The sequence below is a fragment of the Macaca fascicularis genome, chromosome 20 (genome assembly GCF_037993035.2).
Source record: "Macaca fascicularis isolate 582-1 chromosome 20, T2T-MFA8v1.1".
Classification (NCBI taxonomy): domain Eukaryota; kingdom Metazoa; phylum Chordata; class Mammalia; order Primates; family Cercopithecidae; genus Macaca; species Macaca fascicularis.
The window spans coordinates 49,913,740-49,934,349 of NC_088394.1; the positions used below are offsets into that span (position 1 = coordinate 49,913,740).

A 20,610-nucleotide genomic window follows, 5' to 3' on the forward strand; every position below is an offset into this window, starting at 1 on the left:
CTAAAATATGTCTTACTGGCACATTTTTGAGGAGTCATGTGGTGAACTCTGCGGAGATGTTCAGTCAAATAAAGTAGGTCTTTGAGATGAACTGAACCAAGTGTGTCTTTAAGGTGGGAATAAAAGCCTGCTTTGTTGGCAGCCTCTTGAAGACTTCTGCCTTTGTGCCTTCCTTTCAAGACAGTGGAGCTTATCTCCTGCTTTCCTGGGTGAGTAGACTATGAAGGGCGGGGGAGGGGAGGGAAGGATGAAGACAGCAGCCTTAAGTAGTCCAGTAGACGTGGCACCCAGTGGTGACTTGGTGTTATCTCTTAGCCGAGGTCATCCAGGATGCGTTTTCTCAAATTCAGGAAACAGGGGAAAGAAAGTTTTAACATTGTGTAAACATTGGCACCCCCAAAACCTCCTGCTCCCGGAGAGGGAGATAAGGTAGGCAGAAGGCCTGGGAGGAATGTTTATTTGTTCTGCCGCGCTGTGGATCCAAGCATGCTGGAAATCTTTGGTGGTGCCCAGTCTTCGTTTAGAAAATGTGAAGGCATCACTCAGCATTGAGCCAAAGAGGCCTCACAAAAGAGCCATCTTAAACTGACAATCACTAAATGAAGGAAGACCTGAGATTGACCTTTCTTTGATGGGACTAAGGCTATCTCAGTGGGTTCTGTGCCTTTCTTCTTCTTCTTTTTTTTTCTTTTTTTTAAGTTTAAAAAAAAAAAAAAACGGAAAGAGAGAAAGAAAAAAAAAAAAGTATTCCTGGACTTTTGAAGAGGGGAGCCCTGGTTGGGGGTTTTGACAGCCTGTGGCAATGTTGATGTGAGGAAATAGCTTTCCCAGCTGATAACATCTTAAACCAAGTTTCTTCACAAGTTGAACCTTTAGCCCTCATTATCAGTCAGAGCATATCTTTGTAATTTGTGTGTGCAGAGGGGAAATACAACCCTAACATGAGACAGCTATGTATATAAAAAGTGTTGGGGGTGACATTTTTCCCATAATGACAGTATTACTTCTGTGGTGGTGGTGAGGATGGGTAGAGAGGGAGATCAGAAAGGTACGCAGTTCTGGGATCCCTTTTGAAATTGCAAGAACAGTAGTAGATTTTTTTTTTTTTTTGAATGAGCTCTGTAGAGGGATTACCAGCCATATTTGTAGAATGCCATCCTGTTTCCATGCATTTCCTTGGACAACATTCTTTGATTTGTAAGATGGAGAGATTAAGTCTGAGTTTTGGAGTTACAGGCCTATCAGAAGCTGTTGCATCTTCTCAGAGAGGAACCAAAAGGATTAAAGACTTGCATAGAAGTATTAGTAAAGAGTAAATGGTGTAAGTCTCCTTTTAAATCTCAGAGTGGTTCGTCTCTGAAAACCCTACATGCGACAAATTCTGCTATGATACAGTGGAATTAGGACATACTGAAAGTTACTGACTATAGCAATATGCCCTACAAGAATTAGGTGAAGTGCTGAGTTTTAATTGAATCCGTTCAGAATTAGGAGACTTTTTCCAAGCAAGACAGGAAACTTAAGCCTAAAATTCAAGGCTTCTTAGAGTTCTTGGCTTTTCTTTTCTAATTTGCATTCAGTCTCTCTCTCTCTCTCTCTCACTGGCTGTGGATTTTTTGCTTTGGTTTTATACATGAAGTTTTGAGCCAGGAGAAATGAAAGACTCTGGGAAATTCTTAGGGGTCCTTAATATACTGTGTGTTGCCAGAGTCCAAACTAGTTTTCTCTACTGAAATGGAGAAAGTGGGACTTCTTCCTCCTATGCATACCCTCGTATTAGGAGGGTATATTTTAGACACATCCATCCAAATGAGTATTGTCCTTTTAAGTAATCACCTACCAAGGGCATATACTCATTTTTCTGGATTCTGTTGCTTAAGAATAGTTTTTCTGACCCCATTCTTAGACTCATCTTCAGGAATAGTTTGAATCAAATCAAAGCTGGTTCCGCATACTGTTTTTGACCTTGAATAGTGCTTTCTGGCCTGATTGTTAGCTTCACTCCCCAGACATGTTTCAGCATGCCATTTGGCTTCATTTATTCCAAAGTATCCATCAGGAGTCCACTTTCATGGCATGTTGCTATACTAGGTACCTTGGAGATTATTAAGAAATGGGTATGGACCCTTCTGGTTTAATGGAGCCCTCACTCTGGAAGAGAAAAATTTAAATGAATATGTAAGTGCAATGGAGTACGACATGGTGGTGCATAAAAAGAATGATCAGCTCCGTCTAATTTGGTGGAAGGACGTAGTTTGTGGAAGACTTCATAGAGGAGGTGTTTTTGAGATGTTTCTTAAAGAATGAGTAGTTACCGAAAAGTTATATGGCAAAGGTACAAATCGAAGTATAGTCTAGAACAGTCGTGTGTTTTCGGGGAATTACAGTTTTAAATGAAACAGATGATAGGAGATAAAATTTGAGAAGTAAGCAGGACCTGTATCAAAAAGAGTTTTTTTCCCCCAGGCTAAGGAATTTGGACTTCAAAAAAATCATTTTTTGTGTGTGTCCTCCAAATGCCAATAACCGAAGCGTATATAAACAAAGGTGCTCTGGTTTAGGTGGGATTTTGAAGCCAAAGCTCCTTATCTCCTTGGTGACCCTAAGAAACTTTGTGGAAGCACTAGGGCTTCATGACAAAAGCCTAAAAACCACTATTGTAGGTGATGCTGAATTATTTAAAAGGAAGTAACATGTTTGGACATATACTTTTAAAAGATCACTCTTGAAGCAGGAAAATTCATGAAAGGGGTGAGATGGACACAGACCAGTTTGGAGGCCATTATATGGTCCAGATGAGAGATGGGCCTGAACTAAGCCTATGGCAGTGGGGAAGAGGTAAGTTTCAGTCATATTGAAGAGAGAGGAATCACAGGATTTTTTTATGTTTAGGTATAGGAAGTGCAGAAAGGAAAGGGAAGAAGATTAGGGTGATTCTTAGGGTTCTAGTTTGGGTTATTGCATTAATCGTAGTACAGTCACCACTCTGGGTAACTACGATGAAAGCAAAAATAGTCAGTTCAAATGTGGACAGGTGAAGGTCAGAATCTTATGTTTGAGGCAGCATGTTTAAGGAAGATAGTCAGTTATTGGTTATAAGGGACCAGAGCTTAGTGGAAAGGTCCGCTTGAAGGTAGAAGTGTAGAGATGTCAGCAGTCTACGGGGAACCCTTAAAGCCATTGGAAGGGCGGATCACCCACAGAGAGAGCAAGCCGAAGAGATGAGAGGAGGATGAAAGGTATGACCTTGGGATAACAACAGTTCCTCATCCTAGAATGAGGAAAGGCATACAGGAGACTGAGAAGGACCAGCTTAGTGTCAGGCACTGGCCCAGGAGAGACAGATGTGCGCAAACCGAGAGAGATCAAGTAAAATAAGAACTGGTTCTAAAAATAAAACCCACCCTCGGCCGGGCGCGGTGGCTCACGCCTGTAATCCCAGCACTTTGGGAGGCCGAGGCGGGCGGATCACAAGGTCAGGAGATCGAGACCACGGTGAAACCCCGTCTCTACTAAAAATACAAAAAATTAGCCGGGCGCGGTTGTGGGCGCCTGTAGTCCCAGCTACTCGGGAGGCTGAGGCAGGAGAATGGCGTGAACCCGGGAGGCGGAGCTTGCAGTGAGCTGAGATCCGGCCACTGCACTCCAGCCTGGGCGACAGAGCGAGACTCCGTCTCAAAAAAAAAAAAAAAAAAAAAAAACCCACCCTCATAGGATAAAGAGATCAAGATTTTCTACCACTAGGGATATGCAAAGAGATATGCCTCTGGCTTCTGGTACATAAAAATTTTATGATTGTGATTGTTCAGTGGTTGCCTGATTTCCTTTAAAGTTTTTCCACTTAAAGTAATAGACATTTTCAGGAATCCCTTTGTTAAACTAGCATAACCTAGTACAAGGTAGATTGGCAGAGCTTAAGATGAAAGTAAACAGTAATAATCATGACGGCATACGTACCAGGCAACTGATACTTACAAGAACTGTGGAGCGGTTCTGTTACTATCACCATTTGGAGTTATGGGAAAGACCCGCAGCTAGGAGGTGACAGTGGGGATTTGAACAGCCAGCACTCTAAAATTAATACTTAGTTCTTTCTGATCTGGCCTGCATTTCCGTAGATTTCTATTGAAAAAAAGTACTAATGAAATGAAATTTAGCCTCTAGTGCACGTTTCCTAAACCTGGGGGGTTTTCTTGTGTTTTGGGAGGAGGGGAGGGAGAATGTAATTTTTGGTAATAGGAGACTTTTTAAAAATTGTTACTCGTTTGAAGAAGTTCTATGTTACTACTAATGGGAAAATGGCCTATAAACATTTCCTAGGGAAGTCAACCCTTGAAAAGCCGACACTGTTATAAGGAGTAAAAATATCACGTTAATTGCCTTGTAAAAAGAATGCTCTTTTGACACTGAAATTTCCTTTTGTGCAATGATTTCTTTTCACCCTAAATTTTCGAGTTTGAATGTTCGAAGTTCACCCTTCCTTTTCTAATACTAAAATAGTTTCTTGTAACAGAATTTGTTTTTTTTGTTAAGTTATATTTTTCTATATTTTTACTACTTATATGCTAAATGTGTTTACTTGAAACTTGTTTTCTGCACTCTTCTTTTAAAAATGTGATGCAAATATTTTTAAGTTAAATTCTTATAAAATTTACATACAATAAAATTGGCCTTTTTTTGGGTATACAGTCCTATAGGTTTTTTATGGTTTTTGTTTGCTTGGGTTTTTCTTGAGGTGGAGTCTTGCTCTGTTGCCCAGGCTGGAGTGCAGTGGCTTGATCCCAGCTCACTACAACCTATGCCTCCTGAGTTCAAGCGATTCTCCTGCCTCAGCCTCCCGAGTAGCTGGGATTGCAGAAGTGTGCCACCGCACCGGCTAATTTTTGTATTTTAATAGAGACAGGGTTTTGCCATGTTGGCCAGGCTGATCTCGAACTCCTGATCTCAGATGATTTACCTGCCTCGGACTCCCAAAGTGCTGGGATTACAGGCATGAGCCACATGTCCTATGAGTTTTAACGTTTGTATAAACTCATGTAACCACCACCACAATCAAGGTACAGAATGGTTCCATCATGCTCAAAAATTCCCTCATGCCACGTCTTGCCCAGTCGAATCCCTAGCAACCACTGTCATTTTCTCTGACCCTACAGTATTGCCTTTTCCAGATTGTCAAATAAGTGGTTTTGTTCACTGAGCATCATGTCTTTGAGATGCTGAGTGGTGGCGTGCATCAGTTGCTCAGCCCTTTTTATTGCTGTTGTAGTGTTCTATTGTGTGAATGTACCACCGTGTGTTTATCCATTTACCCTTTGAGGAACATTTAGGTTGTTTCCAGTTTTTGGTGGTTATGAAGAAAGTTGCCGTAAACATTTGTGTACATGTTTTTGTTTGAACATAAGTTATCATTTCTTTAGATAAATCCCTAGAAATGAGCTTGCTAGGTCATATTTTAAATGTATGTTTAACTTTATAAGAAATTGCCAAACTGTTTGTCAGAATGGTAGTATTTTGCATGCCTCCTAGTAGTGTCTCAACTTTTAAAAACTTGAACGCTATTTTAGATGCTCTTGGGTGGGGGTTGGCGAATTGTGTTTCACAGTGCCTTGGGGCTTTGAGAAGATGCCCCATGACAAAGGGAGGACCTCTAGGTCCTCCACACCAGCTTCAAAGAGAATTGTCCCAGTTTTGTTTGTTGTATATATTGGAGTTGCATGTAAGGATACATTTGGGGAGAAAAGAACTTTATCTGCAAAGCGTTTAAAAACCATTGCAATAGGGAAGTACACCCACAGTGTGAGATGTGGACTACAGGTGATAGAGGGTGAGGCAAGGTGGCACTTGGGGACTCTGCACATGAGGACCACACTGAGGCAGTGATTCTCTCTTCAGCTCCATCTGTTTATGTGATTATGTCAAGGAAGTTTTCATTTAAATCTGCTGCATCATTATTCTCCACCACTTGTTAATATCTTCCTTTACAAAGAGGGAGCATGCTTTAGTCTCAGAGCCTTCAGCAAGCAACAATTCCTGTCTAGAATGAAATAAATATATGGTTTTCTTTATAATATATTTACTTTTATGATTATCTTCTCATTTATAAGTACCATTGGTTTTTCCATTTTTCTTTTGAAGTGAATTTATATTTTTTAAAAATGAGCCAATTTTCATTGTATTTTTTCTTTTTTTACTTTTATCTAGAAATTACTGTGAAAAATGAGTCAATTTAAAGAAAAATATTAAATACTATATTATATAGTTCATATGCAAATATGGCAAGAATTATGAAGATGTGCTAGAATAACTGAAGTTTAAGAAACTCTTGAACTAGAGGATCTGGTTATTTAAAGAAACCTTAGAGTGAATCCTTTTGTGAAGTGATAAAGCACATAACTATTTCTTAGTTTATCTATTTTATGAGTTTATCATTTATGTAATGGTAATTTCTTAAAAGAAGAGAGCCTTCATTGTTCTTTGTGTTTGTAATACTTATTTTTCAAGTCCCTTCTTTATTCACTGATTTGACAAATATTTTGTGGGCAATGGGGATACAGTGTTGACTAAACAGGCAACATCCCCTTTCTTTGTGAGACTTTCTTTCTTACCTCCTTGTTCCTCCCACTCTTAGAGGCGGTTCAGGGCCTATGGAAAACAAGGGCCCCTGGATAAAATGTAAGTGATATGAAAGGCAAGGAAGAGGTAAATGACTTTAAAAAATAAACATTTTAGTAGATTTACAGAGGGAAATAATTTTGTTTTGATCATGTTTTTGGAGCTAGCTGGATGTCTACTTTGTCTTTCGTTGGATGCATTTTTGCATTTTGGTAAGATGATATGTACCCACAGACATAACGATAAACTATGTGACTTTTTTTTTTTTTTTTTTTTCTTTGAGACAGAGGTTCGCTCTTATTGCCCAGGCTGGAGTGAGATGGTGCGATCTTAGCTCACTGCAAACTCCGCCTCCTGGGTTCAAGCGATTCTCCTGCCTCAGCCTCCTGAGTAGCTGGGATTACAAATGCCTGCCACCGCACCCAGCTAATTTTTTATATTTTTAGTAGAGACGGGGTTTCGCCATGTTGGCCAGGCTCATCTTGAATTACTAACCTCAGGTGATCCACTCGCCTCGGCCTCCCAAAGTGCTGGGATTACAGGCGTGAGCCACTATGCCTGGCTGATAAACTACATGACTTTTTGAGGTTCCTTTCAACTTTAAGTACATGAAGTAGGGTGTCACAGACAAGGAGTAGTACTATTGTTAGAATACCTGCTAATGCTCAGACCTCTCTGAAATTAGACATCTCTCAGATTAGAGATCACAGATTGATAGCTGCCTAAGTTCTATTCAGCCCATTGGTGTTTCTCGTTTGACCCACAGGGTATTTTTTGTTTAATTTTAATGAGTTTACAAGATTTACAAAAATTGGTTTTCACATTACACACACACACACACACACACACACACACACCCCACACCAGATTTCTTGTTTATTTTGAAAATTCATGAATCTGGCATCAATGAGCCAGCTTTTCTGAGTGGCAGAGCTGGCTGGATCTGAATAGTGGCTGCCTTTTTAAGGCAGAACATGTGCTCTCTTTTAGTAACCTCTGCTTAACTCATTCATGGTTATGCGCCTGGCCTAGTGAGTATTTGAATTTGCAACCTCTGGATCTTGGGTTTCATGCCCTGGAATTACCTAGAGAAGCTGAACGTTCCTCCTTGTGCTGGAGGGCTGAAAATATTGTTACCACAGAAGCTGCTTGACTGTCCAACTGGGCACATCTTCCAGCACAGTAGATGGAATACTGGGCCTAGGAGGCAGGATCAGGGTCCTCTTCCTGGCTAGTGTCAGGTAGATTATCCAGGCTTCTTCACAATGGAGGTACTATTTTCTGACTTACCTGTTTGCATCCATTAACATTTTTGATAAGCAACAGAAACAGGTTCTGATGAAATTTTTTTTTTTTTTTTGAGATGGAGCCTCACTCTGTCGCCCAGGCTATAGTACAGTGGTGTGATCTCAGCTCACTGCAAGCTCCACCTCCCGAGTTTCAAGCTATTCTCCTGCCTTAGCCTCCTGAGTAGCTGTTATTATATGTGCGTGCCACCACGCCTGGCAAATTTTTGTATTTTTAGTAGAGATGGGGTTTCGCCATGTTAGGAAGGCTGGTTTCGAACTCCTGACCTCAAGCAATCTGCCCACCTCAGCCTCCCAAAGTGCTGGGATTACAGGCATGAGCCACCGTGCCCAGCCCTGGTGAATTTAAACAAAATGGGACTTTATTGAAAGGATATTGGGTGACTGACACTATCAAAGGAAAAATGAACGATCTGGACTCAGAAAGTTCCAGAAACTAGAGATACTCTGAGGACCATGGGTGGAAGGAATTAAGGGAATTGATAAATTGCCTCAGCATTTTCCCCCATTTCTATATCATTCCTCTCAAGAGTCTAAAGTCCTGGAAAAGGATCAGGTTGGTCTGGCCCACATCCTTCAATAGGGGAGGATAGGACACCTTGGTTGACAGTCCCTCTAAGACTTTATACCATGAAAGAAAAGACTTTGTAAGAGGAGATTTAGGTGATGTTACCAGACAAAGGGGATGAGGTATGGATTTAGGCAATAGAAACAACAAATTTCACTACTCCTCAAGGTTGTCATGATGATATTAAATATGCACTATCAAATGCTATGAAAGAGTAAGGAAGTGGTGTTTCAAGTTACAGGAGAACCAGGTTATGGGTGTGCTCTTTAAGTAAACAAACATATTGGCATCTGTTAGATAAGGAATATATTGAATGACTTAGAACACAGACAGTTTCATTGACATTGTAGTGACAATTTCATTCCTTTTAGCAATTGCTTTGGTTATAAAATCTCCAAAAAAGCCACACTAACTTTAAATTTAAAAACGATATCTATAAAATCTAAAGGTGTTCTTTGAGATATTCATTCAAAGAAATGGTCTTTCTGATTTTTGTGTTCCCTTTTTTTTTTGCAAGATCTTGATTTGCAACAAGCAAGGAAAATGAGTGAATCTTCTCCCTTCTTTCCCCGCCAAACATTGCTGGCATGGGTAGAAATTTAAAGTAATTATTCAAATAAGAGAGGCAGAGAAAGCCTCAGCTGGGTGGCAGGAAACAGAGAGTGAAAGTCAGAGGCTGCTCTTTTTTAAAAAGGCAAAACAAACAACTCACAGTGAAGTGTACGTGAAAATCATTTCTAATAATAGCTCATGGTAGGCAATTCCCAGGGAAAAAAAAAATCATTGGTGTGCTGAGAAAATTAGAGTAAGAATGTGCAGTATCTTGATGTGTTACTTAAGGCAATGGAGCTTTAGAGTTTACCTTATGTGCCATGTACATTGATTAAATACAAAATATATGCTGGCCATTTTTGGCCATCATTTACTGTATTGATTTGTTAGCAGGGGAACTGTAATAAAAAAGCCATTGATTTACTGTCCTTATTTGCTTATGGGCTTTTTTTTTTATTATTAATTTTTCACTTTTTCTTTCTGTTTTGGATCATTTCTTGTAGACAAATGCTGTGCTTCATGAAGTTAAAAGAGAGGGGCTCCCCGTGGAACAAAGGAATGAAATCTTGACTGCCATCCTTGCCTCGCTCACTGCACGCCAGAACCTGAGGAGAGAATGGCATGCCAGGTTAGTTCTGTTATGAAATGGGATTTGTTGTTCTTGACAAACAAGAACTATATTTGGCCAAGCCCTCCCTTAGGGCTGGCCTCGTCCCTTTCCTTTGAGGGGCCATGAAAAATAAGCACATTTAAGATGCTTTCAGCTAAAGTTAGCTTTCCTACCCACGGCACCTACATTAATTGTAATGATCCATTGACATCATCAGTATATTTACACAATTTATTCCTGAATATAATATTTAGCATAAATGTTTGCATTTTGAGCATAATGTAATATAAGCACCTGATACTGAAGAACCCTCTTTAATCAACAGTCTAAAAGACTAACATTGCTATTTCATTAGAGCAGATGTCTGGGAAATCCATATAGTGCTCCTATATCACTCTGTGCAAGGCAGATTACTTGAAAGTATAGTCATGCATCCCTTAATGATGGGGATAGGTTCTGAGAAATGTGTTCTTAGGTGATTTCGCCTTTGTATGAACATCATAGAGTGCACTTACGCAAACCTTGATGATATAGCCGACTATACACCTAGGCTATATGGTATAGTCTGTTGCTCCAGGGCTGCAAACCTGTACAACATGTTGCTGTACTGAATATTATAAGCAGTTGTAACACAATGGTAAGTGTTAGTGTATCTAAGCATAGCTAAATATTGAAAAGGTACTACAAAAATATGCTGTTATAATCTTATGGAACGGAACCACTGACATATGTAAAGTTCGCCGTTGACCAAAACCTCAAAATGTTGTTATGTGGCAATGACTGTAGCCTATTTATCAACCCGATTTTTAGGGTTAATCAACTAGGAATGACTCTTGTTTCAACCTAGTCTCTTTCCATGGAGTTACCTGTGCTTAGAAACTGTGTTACTGGTGAAGACTTTCTTTAAATCATCAGTTTTTACAGAACTGATGCTTGCATAGTAAATATCATGTTATCCTGTTCTTTTTTGAAAACCAGTTGATATGTGGGAGGCTAGAACTAGTTCTCCCAAATGTTAAGATTATCTTTCAGATCTGTAGTTTGTAAAAATTATTGAATTGTCATCCGTCTCTAAGCCAGAGGGAGAGGAATCAGGAAAGGTATGGCATATTTTGTCTCAGAGTCTTATTTGGTGCTTAAAAATTCTATGTGCCTGGAAGTCAAGAACATTTATTGATAGACATAATATTCTCCAAATGACTTCATGCAACAGAATTTATAATAATTGATAGCTTTACTAGTAATAATTGTCATAAAATAGGTTTGTCTGAACAAGGCTGAAGATGGGCATTTTCCAAGAAAGGAGACAATATAAGTATTTATTCTCATTGGATATCAGAAAGCTGCTTTTTCAAATATGTACTATTTTTAAATTCAGACTTGTATTTAAATAGTAATTTTAAAATTCCCAATGATACTCACCCTCCCCTTCCCCCATCTTTTTGGTGGTGTGGTCAGCGTAAATGGCAGACAGTTACTTTTTATTCTTTCTAAAAAAAAATGTTTATAAAAATAGACACAGGGTCTTGTCATGTTGCCCAGGCTGGTCTTAAACTCCTTGCCTCAAGCGATCCTCTTGCCTTGGCCTCCCAAAATGCTGAGATTACAGGTGCAAGCCACCACACCTGGCCAGTGGCAGACGGTTTCAACTACAGTAATGACTAAATGATTTCCAATTTACCTTTCAATAATTAATTCTAAAATTTTCTTTGTATTATAAGTTAAGCATGTATATTCATTAAAGTATACATATTAAGGAATGGAATATCAGTTTGTGGACATCTAAGGGGTTTCTTTGTCTCTGTTTGATGTTTTATGTCATCCTCATGATGATTCCAATTAAATAGAGAGGGAAGAAGAAAGAATTTCCCTGTAATCTTTCCTCCGGTTCCCTTCCATCCAAAGACCGTGTGGTCCAGTGAGAGCGCAAATGGATGTTTTTTGTTGAGTGCATTTGGTTTGTTAACAATAATTTTTTAATACACTAAATCATTAGACAACATGGTCAAAGTGGCCTGTTTAAAAGGAATCTGCTTTCAGCATTTCTGGCCCTTACTGCTAACAATTTAATCAGGAGCTGGAGCCAGTGTTGAAGTTGATGTAGTCTAGCAACTGAAACAAAAACTCTCAAGTCCTTTGTGTTAAGGGAGGAGGAAAGAAAGAGCTTAACAGCTGACACTGTGCAGACCCCCTTAAAACTAAACACCTGAAAGAAAATTTCAAGAGGCTAGTGTCTTGAGATCTCAGAAGGAGAAGTGTCCTCAGAGTATTAAATAACCATAATCCTTCTCCCCACCGCTTCTCCACCCTCATTTGATGTTTCCCATCTTAGTGACCTATCTACAGACTCATCCATGCGATCCGTATAAACAGACGGTTACCATACACCTTTCTTTTCCTCATCAAAGTGTCATCTGGCGGTCTGGAATTGGGCATTGCCTCGAGTAGCCGTCAAACGGGTGGTGGTGAAAGTTATAAAACATCCACTGCGGTGCTTACTGAGCAGCCTGTGTTTTAGAGATTGGCCTATTGTGTACTTCGGAATTACACAAGGAAAAATGTGCTTTGACAGAAAATAATTAGCACTCACCAAAGGCCAAGCAATAGGTTACAGTATTTTACTTTCATCAAAGCTATCAGGGGATCAGTTAGATTAGATAATAGAAATTTTTTTCCTCTGAAAGTTAAATACAGATGACTCTAATTACCTTATATTGCACATTAGAGAGTGCATTATGAGTTGTACAACTTCAAGAAATTTAGGTCAGCGGAGCCGCTGCAGCTGGCAATAACTTTCGTATAAGTCTTTTGTAATAAAGGTTTTTACCTCTCTTTAGCAGGTTCATTTGCGATCATATTAGGGAGAATTTTTAAAGTAAAACTTGTAACCTAGTTATAAAATATTTGTCTCTCTCTCAGGTCGGGCGCCAAGCCATTGTTTGGGACTCACTGAAGTCTCTTAAACTGAAGCATATGTTCCTTGTAATTTAGCTTCTTGAGGAAAGTGTCAATTTTGCATGACTTGGGGTAACCGAGTTTGTCACAGTGTCACACAACCCAGCGACTCTAGAGGCACATCTGAGTGCTGCGGGTTTCCTTCTCCAAGCTTCGTAATCCCATAAACAACCCTCTCCAAATAGGCTTATTAGGGCTGTCTGTTCACTTCCCTAGAGTTGAATGATCCAAAGGACATTGGGAGAAGCTGTGTGAATGCAGGGTAAGTGTTAACAGAAGTGGGACAGAATTTCTGAAGATTCGCCTTTGTTTATCCAGTCCCCTCTGCCTGATGGACAGCTTGTTATAGCTTTTAAAGAACTGGGCGAGCCCTCTGATCTGACCCCTTCTTGACCTGCGTAGCCCAAAGGTCAGTCTGCAGCTAATAAACTCTGAGGTTCTTAGGGTCTACTGTAGGAAAAGGCAGAAAAAGAGCAGCTGCAAGGACCGGGTGTCCCAGGATAGGCTACTTTAGGGTCACTCTCTGATAATGAAAATGATTACCAAATTATATGGAAGTTTAACCGCAATCGTGAGTGAGAGGAGGGTGGGGCCCGGCGTATTAGGTTTGATAAATGAACTGTGAAGAGGCCCATCTGGCTCTCAACATCTTTTCTCCCCCTCTTTCCTACCAAGGGGAAACATTTTAAAATAACAGCAGTACATATAGACTCAATGACCCATACAAGGAGCTGGAATGGATTAAGATTTAATGGTGACAGTGGAAGAAATTATCATTTGAAAAGTGCTCCAAAGAAAAGGTGCAGTTCAATGTCCACACCCGAGTTGTCTTTCTAAATAAAATATAATAAAAATCACTGCCTTGTTTATTTTCTACAAAGCCCTGGCATCTTTCCTAGATGGCTGAAAATTTTGAGGGTGTTGTTTATTATGGAATAATTATTTATAGTTTAGCTTCAGAAACGGAATGGGCTTCCTTTGCCTTGAAGAAGTCAGAATGAGAATCAAAGATTTTGTTCTGCCTGCTTGCTTCATTTCAGTAATGTAGGTAAATCAAGTGTTAGAGAAAATGCTTTTCCAAAAAATGTGTGTCCATGTCAGCATCTGACTACTGACTATTGTGCACTCTTTAGTACGAAATATATGTGTGACTCTTGAACAGAGTCTTATTCCTACTACAACCTGGCAGTTTTTCTGTAAATATAAGAAGAAAGCACATAATGTTAACTGAGTAGTTATGTTTGGTTCTTTCTTTATTCCTTTTTTCAAATAAACATCATAGTGATGCTAATTATTGCCAACAATGGATGAGGTCACTATACACTATTCGTCTATTTATTTACCACTAATTGATAAGATTAGTCTATTTAAAGCTCTCCCCCAGTTTCTCATGAACATAGAGTCCTGATTTCAGACCAGTGATGATGGAGGCCATGCAGCTCTGTCCTTTTCTGCAGAGATGAGTGGCACATGCCATGAGTCCGCTTTCTGAAACGAGAATGATTTAATTCAGTAAGCATCTTTTCGTATATTTTGTATACCTACTGCATGAGATGCTGTGCATAATAGAGAGTGAGCTAAGTGGCCAATTTCAGGGTTTATCTGGGGATGAGAATATAGAAGTTTCCTAGAAAGAGGCTGTGAGAGGCAGTGGCAAGGAAAGCAGTGGAACCATCATTACCACAACAGAGTGGCAAGTTCTCTGACCCACTCGGGAACGTATTTAATGGTAGATGTCTTGGAAGACTAGAATTGTTGTGTTATTGAAAACCCTTTATATTGAACTATATTGTCTTGTAACACAAGCCTCACCCAGACAATAATTATGTTAAAAAATCAAAACAGAAAGCTTGTAAACATTATCCAAAGTTAGCATATTTTTCATCAAGGTTTTGACTTGGCTGTCTTATGTCTGTGGGGATTTTGAGTGAGCAGAAAGCCAGGTAGAGGATAATTCAGGGAGGTGGCAAATACTTTGAGAATCAATTATGCTTTTTAACTTTAAAACCATGGCCCTAAATTTTTGCTAAGTGAGGTATAAATACAAAAAAAAAAAAAAAAAAAAGAGAGAGAGAGACAAAAGCAAGGTCATTAGGGTTTTTAAAAAATTGGCACAAGTCATATATAATGTAAAATTTCATACAACAAAATTTATCATTTTAAAGTGTACAGTTAACTGTTAAAGTGTACAGTTAATTGTGCAACTATTACCACTATCCAATTCTAGAGCATCTTCCTTCCCGCAAAATGAAACCCTGCATCTGTTAACAGCCACCTTCAATTTCCCCTTCTCTCCACAGTCCCGAGCAAGCACCAATCTACTTTTTATCTCTACAGATTTGCCTATTTGTAACATTTCTTATAAATGAAATCATACAATACGTAGCCTTTTACGTCTGACTTCTTTCATTTGGCATACTGATTGTAGGATGCATCCATGCTATAGCATATAAGTACTTCATTCTTTTTTACTGCTGAATAATACTCTACTATATAGATGTGCCACATTTTATTTATCCAGTAATCAACTGATGGGCATTTGGGTTGTTGGACAGTAATCAATTGATGGACATGTGGGTGGGTTGACTTTCTGGCTATCATGAATAATGCTGCTGTAAACATTCATGTACAAGTTTTTGAGTGACATGTTTTCAGTTCTCTTGGGTGACATGTTTTCAGTTCTCCTAGGAAAGGAATTGCTGGGTCATATGGTAATTCTGTGTCTAACTTTTTGAAGAACTGCCAGGCTGGTTTTCACATCCTTTACACCATCTTATGTTCCCACCAAAAACACAAAGTTTCCAATTTTTCTATGTCCTTGTCTTACCTGTTATTTTCATTTTTTTTTGAACTATAGACATCCTAGTGGTATATTATTGTGGTTTGAATCGCATTTCCCTAATGACTTATGATGTCGAGCATCTTTTCCTGTGCTTTTTGAAAACTATTGTTTTTTCAATAGGACATTTTAAAACATGGCGGACTTAAGGACTTCCTTACCCCTCTTGTTAGTGGTAAAGAACTCACAAGCCTATTAAGAATATTTGGTTTGTAGAAGGAGTGGGTTTCCAAATGGGGCTGTCATTAAGTTGCAGCAGTGCTTGTTTCCGCGTTACCATGGTCAGACCTGGCTCTTTATTTATTTGCATGTGGCCCCACTTATTTTTTTTCTAGAGATTACCTACTTATTTCTCCTACCATTCTCTTACAGTTCATTCAACATTGCACACTGGATAGGAATGTAGCCTGATTAAATGGAAACTCGGTCCATTTATAGCTCTTTAACTTTTAGGCTCAAACAGGACTTACTGTACTCCCATAGGAGACAACTTCATTTGGGTCCAAGGAGCCTTAAAAATGGTGCTGAGATTCGTTTCAAATAACGTTTATGGAAGTTTCTTAGAAAAGCTTTTAGAAACTACTTGCTTCTAGTTAAAAGTGACTCTCCTAAGGTCCAGATAATCCTCATATTGGGCTTTGACAGCTCCAAAAAACTTCCAAGTTTCCATTTTTTTCTGGACTAGTAAAACAACAGTCTTATTATTAGTCATCTTTCTATTCCCTGTGACCCCAGCCATCACCACCTACCCCCAGAATGGATCCACTCTGGACATCTTTGTTAAGTCTGTAAAATCTGGTTATTAGAACCTAGAATGTATAATGAATAGGATTTACTATTCCAAGCTAATCAGCTTTAGAACTTTGATCTGGGCTCAACAAGTATAACACTTTGTGTAAGTTACTTATGTGGATCAGCTTGGGTTCTAAAACTAGCACATTGAGGTGTTCTCCTCGGGTATCTGTCTCTCCTTCTGCCTCCTAGCTAGTCACGGATTGTATGCAAAACCGACAAGTCAGCACCATCCAGTTTAGCAATTAACTATTATTTATTGAGTGTTTATTAGGTGCAAGTAACTGTGCTAGACACTGTGGGGAATATCAAGATGAGTATGACTCGAGTCTCAACTGTGGAATAATTTACTTTAATGTGGAGGTGGTAGTTAATAAGAATACAATGGCTAGCACACACACTTGAACTCTTTTTACTGTGAGGCACTGTGAAACCGTAAGGTAATTTAGCAATGGGGTCTGCCCTAAGGGAACTTATATTTTGATAGAAGCTTTAAAAATGAAGTAACCTGACATTAATTATATATGGACTTGATTCTGTGTTTACATTTTTATCTCTTCTTCCAGAATGAAAGTTTTGTAAGGATAGGATATTTGTTTGTTTACCAGCTGTAAAACATACACCCCAGGCGAGGTGCAGTGGCTCGCACCTGTAATCCCAGCTCTTTAGGAGGCTGAGGCGGGCAGATTGCTTGAGCTCAGGAGTTCAAGAGCAGCCGGGGCAACATGGTAAAACCCCATCTCTACAGAAAGTACAAAAAACTAGCCAGGCATGGTGGCGCACACCTGTTGTCCCCGCTACTCGGGAGGCTGAGGTAGGGGGAAGCACTTGAGCCCAGGAGGCAGCGGTTGCAGTGAGCCGATTGCATCACGACACTCCAGCCTGGGCGACAGAGCGAGACCCTGTCTCAAAACAAAAGAACAAATTTGCACCACAGATCTTTGTAAAAATTAAGCTCTCTCTTCCATTAGAATAATGCCCTCTATCAAAGGACCTCATTACCTGTTTGCCACATATCCCTGGCATCTAGAAGAATGCCTGACACTCAGATTTATGAAATAACTTTCCTCTCAATCTATTCCAGTGTTTATAAGTACTTTGTCTTTATTAATTTGGAAGGGGTATGACCACTTGTGATATTGGCCTGTTGCTTTTTTTGCTCTTTTTATTAACCTTGCCTGGTGTGGAAATCTTGAAATTGGAAGTCAGGATGGATCTCTGATGTTGGAAGTAAGCATTGGTTATTCGTCTAACCTTGCCAGGGGGTGGAAGCCTTGAAACAGGAAGTAAGGAGGAATCTCTATTATGCAGTTCTCTGGTGCTTAAGCCCCAAGATGATACCTCAGGCCCTTATTCCAGCATGAGCGAAGAGGGATGCCATGTGCACAGGCTGACTCCAGTGTACTTGAGGAAGAGAACACCATGCGTCTGGGCTAAGACCAGGACAAAAAGACATGGTCTCCTCCCTGAACCACCATTCCCAATTTGTTGCCTTTCCTGGAAGTGAAATGGAGCTGGATGAGAAGAGGAAGAACTGGCATGGTGGGAAGAAGAGAGTTGTAAAGACCGCCCTTGGGACATGCCTTTGAATAAAGGGATGGGTTTTAGTTCAGTAGGGATAGGGGCAAAGCTGAGGCTAATATGGCTTCCAGTCTGTAGACAGCAATTTTTTCCTGGTCACCTGCTAATGTCCTGGTCTGCTGTAGTGATATCAGCACAGTTATGAACCTTAGCATTGGTGACTTGGCATGTGACTACAACTTGGAGCTGTGTTCACAAAAAGTGGAGCTCCTCACCTTGACGATGGGCTATGGGATAATGAGACTGATGCGGTTATCTGCTGAGACAGCCTGTGATTGTGTCATCGGACCATGTCAGCTGCTATCATTCATGCTGAGGAGATTGGCTGCTTACTCCGGCACAGCTAGTTAGTTGGGAACTAGAAGTTGTGGCATCTGTAGTTGGGTAGCTGTCCATTGCTACTAGGTAAAGTTGTTTGCAGTGTTGGGGTGGGCACAGGGAATAAATGGAAGAGATTCCAGGGAGAAGCAGGGAGGCACTGGCCTGCTAATTGCCATCCGGGTCTTTTTTAAGACATCTGTCCCTTCTCTTTTAGTAAGTCTCTGCTTTTTGCTGCCCTTAGTGAAAGAAAGTTCTTTGTGTCTCTGATCCAGATTACTCCATAAAACCTGATAACTCCATAAAACCTCCTCATAAATGTGTAGGAATTGAAACATTGTATAAATTTAGAGCAAAGATTAAATGAGTCCAGAGATAGGGTTACTTTTTTCCCCCAAGATACAGCAACTTATCTTAAGGAGGCAAGTGTTGTTAATGTTATTACCATTGTTACTGTCATTATTTGAACAGTTTTATGGGGGACAAAAGCCAATTGACTTCTGTGCATCTTATTTATAAAATCAACACATGGGCTTTAGCATGAACTCTGTTTCTGGCAGGTTTCTGACCGTGATCAGTTGCTGGCTGGCTGTTTCTTATGGGCAGTGCTTCTTAAACTTTTTGAGAAAACAGTTGATTCATTTAATTTTCCAACATACATTGATTAAGTGTCTGTTGTTTTCTAAGCACCATTCCAGGTTCTGGGAATACAGCAGTGAACAAAACTGATGACAGTTCTTTCACGGAGCTTGTATGCTAGTGGAAATGACAGATACAAACTGTTTTCCTAAGCAGAACTCTGAAAATTTCTTTTATAAAATGTACATGTAGTTGCTGTTCCCTGTATATTCACCAGCACTCAACAGTGACCAAAATAAAGTCATTCAGTTGAGATATAGATACACCATTCTATTTTTTGAGCTTTGTCATAAAGTAATCACTTGTTGTAAAATTTGCATTTCTAGTTGCAGTGGGTCATATTTGGGAAGTAGCCGTGGGATGCCAGTTTTCTGAGGAACACCATCCTAGGGAATCCGTAACATTAATTCTCCTTCAGTTATCCACACCGTGGTCCCCATTTCCTTTTCCAAGACCTGTGTCATTTTAAAGGTCTTCACTTGAAGGAAGGCTTAAATTCAGGCCACATTATATTGACAAATGTCTCTGAAGAGAGAATGGGCAAAGCCGGACCTATCTCATAGGTGTTGGGGGATTACCTGTGATAATGCACTCAAGTACTTCATGAATGCTGGTTTTTGTTGTTGGGAGTGATCTGTCAGTCATGCGTTGGTTCTACAAAGATTTCTTAAGTGCCTCCCTGGTATGAGGCACTATCTTAGGTCCTGAGGTTATAGAGATGAGTAACATGTGATTAGGGGAAATGTATTACACAATGTAGAATAATAAATACCATGGAAGAGATTGAGTCATGGTTCCATGGAAACCCACATCCCAGGGAAGAAGACAGGCTCTCCTTAAGTGTTCTCATAAGACCCTCATAATGTGCCCAGCCACAGTGAGAAATACTGCTCCATCACCCAATTGTGTTGGCTACCAGTGGATAGGTAGCTGTTTGTCTCAAAGCATGAGTGAGAAATAGGAGAGAAATTTATACATGAGGATAGGTCCTTGTATAAAAGTTGTGCTACCTTCTTTCCATTGTATAAAGTTTGTGGAGGAAAAATGGTTTTCTTTCAGAGTAAATTTCATTAATATGGTTGGGGGCATAGATTCTGAGTCAGACTGCTTGGGTTTGAATCTCGGATGCACTTCTATAACTCCAGGCAAGTTACAATTATGGATTCTAGCCAGATGAGTTACTTAACCCCTCTGAGCCTCAATTTTCTCATTTGTTATTTGCCTAGGGGATGATAACAATAGAACCCATTTCATAGGGTTGATTAAGCAATTAAATGTAAAACACCCAGAGCAAGTACCTGTAACATATTAGATGTTCAATAAAAATGACCTGTCATGATCTTCAGATCAAAACAACAAAGCCAGGAATAAACCCAGCCACGCTTATCCAAATGGGCCTCTCCTTTGAGGGAATGCCCCATGTAGTAAATATCCTAGCCTCCTGGTAGGGGCCTGATATTGGAAAACTGGTGCAGGGAAAAACACCAGACAGAGCTGGTGTTCTGTGCTCAGCACTGTCACACAGAACTGACAGGTGGAGGGCTGGACTTAAGTTGGAATCCCATCATTAGTGGCTGTAGGACTCTGGGCATGTCATAGACATTCTGCGCCTTCACAAGTTTATGTAAAAAACAAGCGGCTTGATCTCGATCACCCCAAAAGTGGAAGGCATCTTCCAGCTCTCACAAGGAGTGGCTCCATACGTGAGCTCCCCGGGAGCAGGGAAAAGTGGGTGTTACTCCTGATGGGTTTCACTCCTCTACTTCCACTTTCCCTGAAATCCGCAATGGTACTAATTTTAATAACAATAGCAGCTGGCATTTATTGAGAACTCACT

General features: G+C 39.9%; 1 protein-coding gene across 9 annotated transcripts in view; it reads left to right on the plus strand.

Moving 5' to 3' along the window:
* Window positions 1-20,610, plus strand: part of FTO (FTO alpha-ketoglutarate dependent dioxygenase) — a 462,015-nt gene that overhangs the window by 225,753 nt on the left and 215,652 nt on the right. For all 9 annotated transcript variants that reach the window (XM_045381659.2, XM_065537718.1, XM_015442739.4 and 6 more), the window contains one exon: window positions 9,543-9,667. In XM_045381659.2, the coding sequence (XP_045237594.2) occupies window positions 9,543-9,667 (125 nt within the window). The remainder of the gene's footprint in view (window positions 1-9,542; window positions 9,668-20,610) is intronic.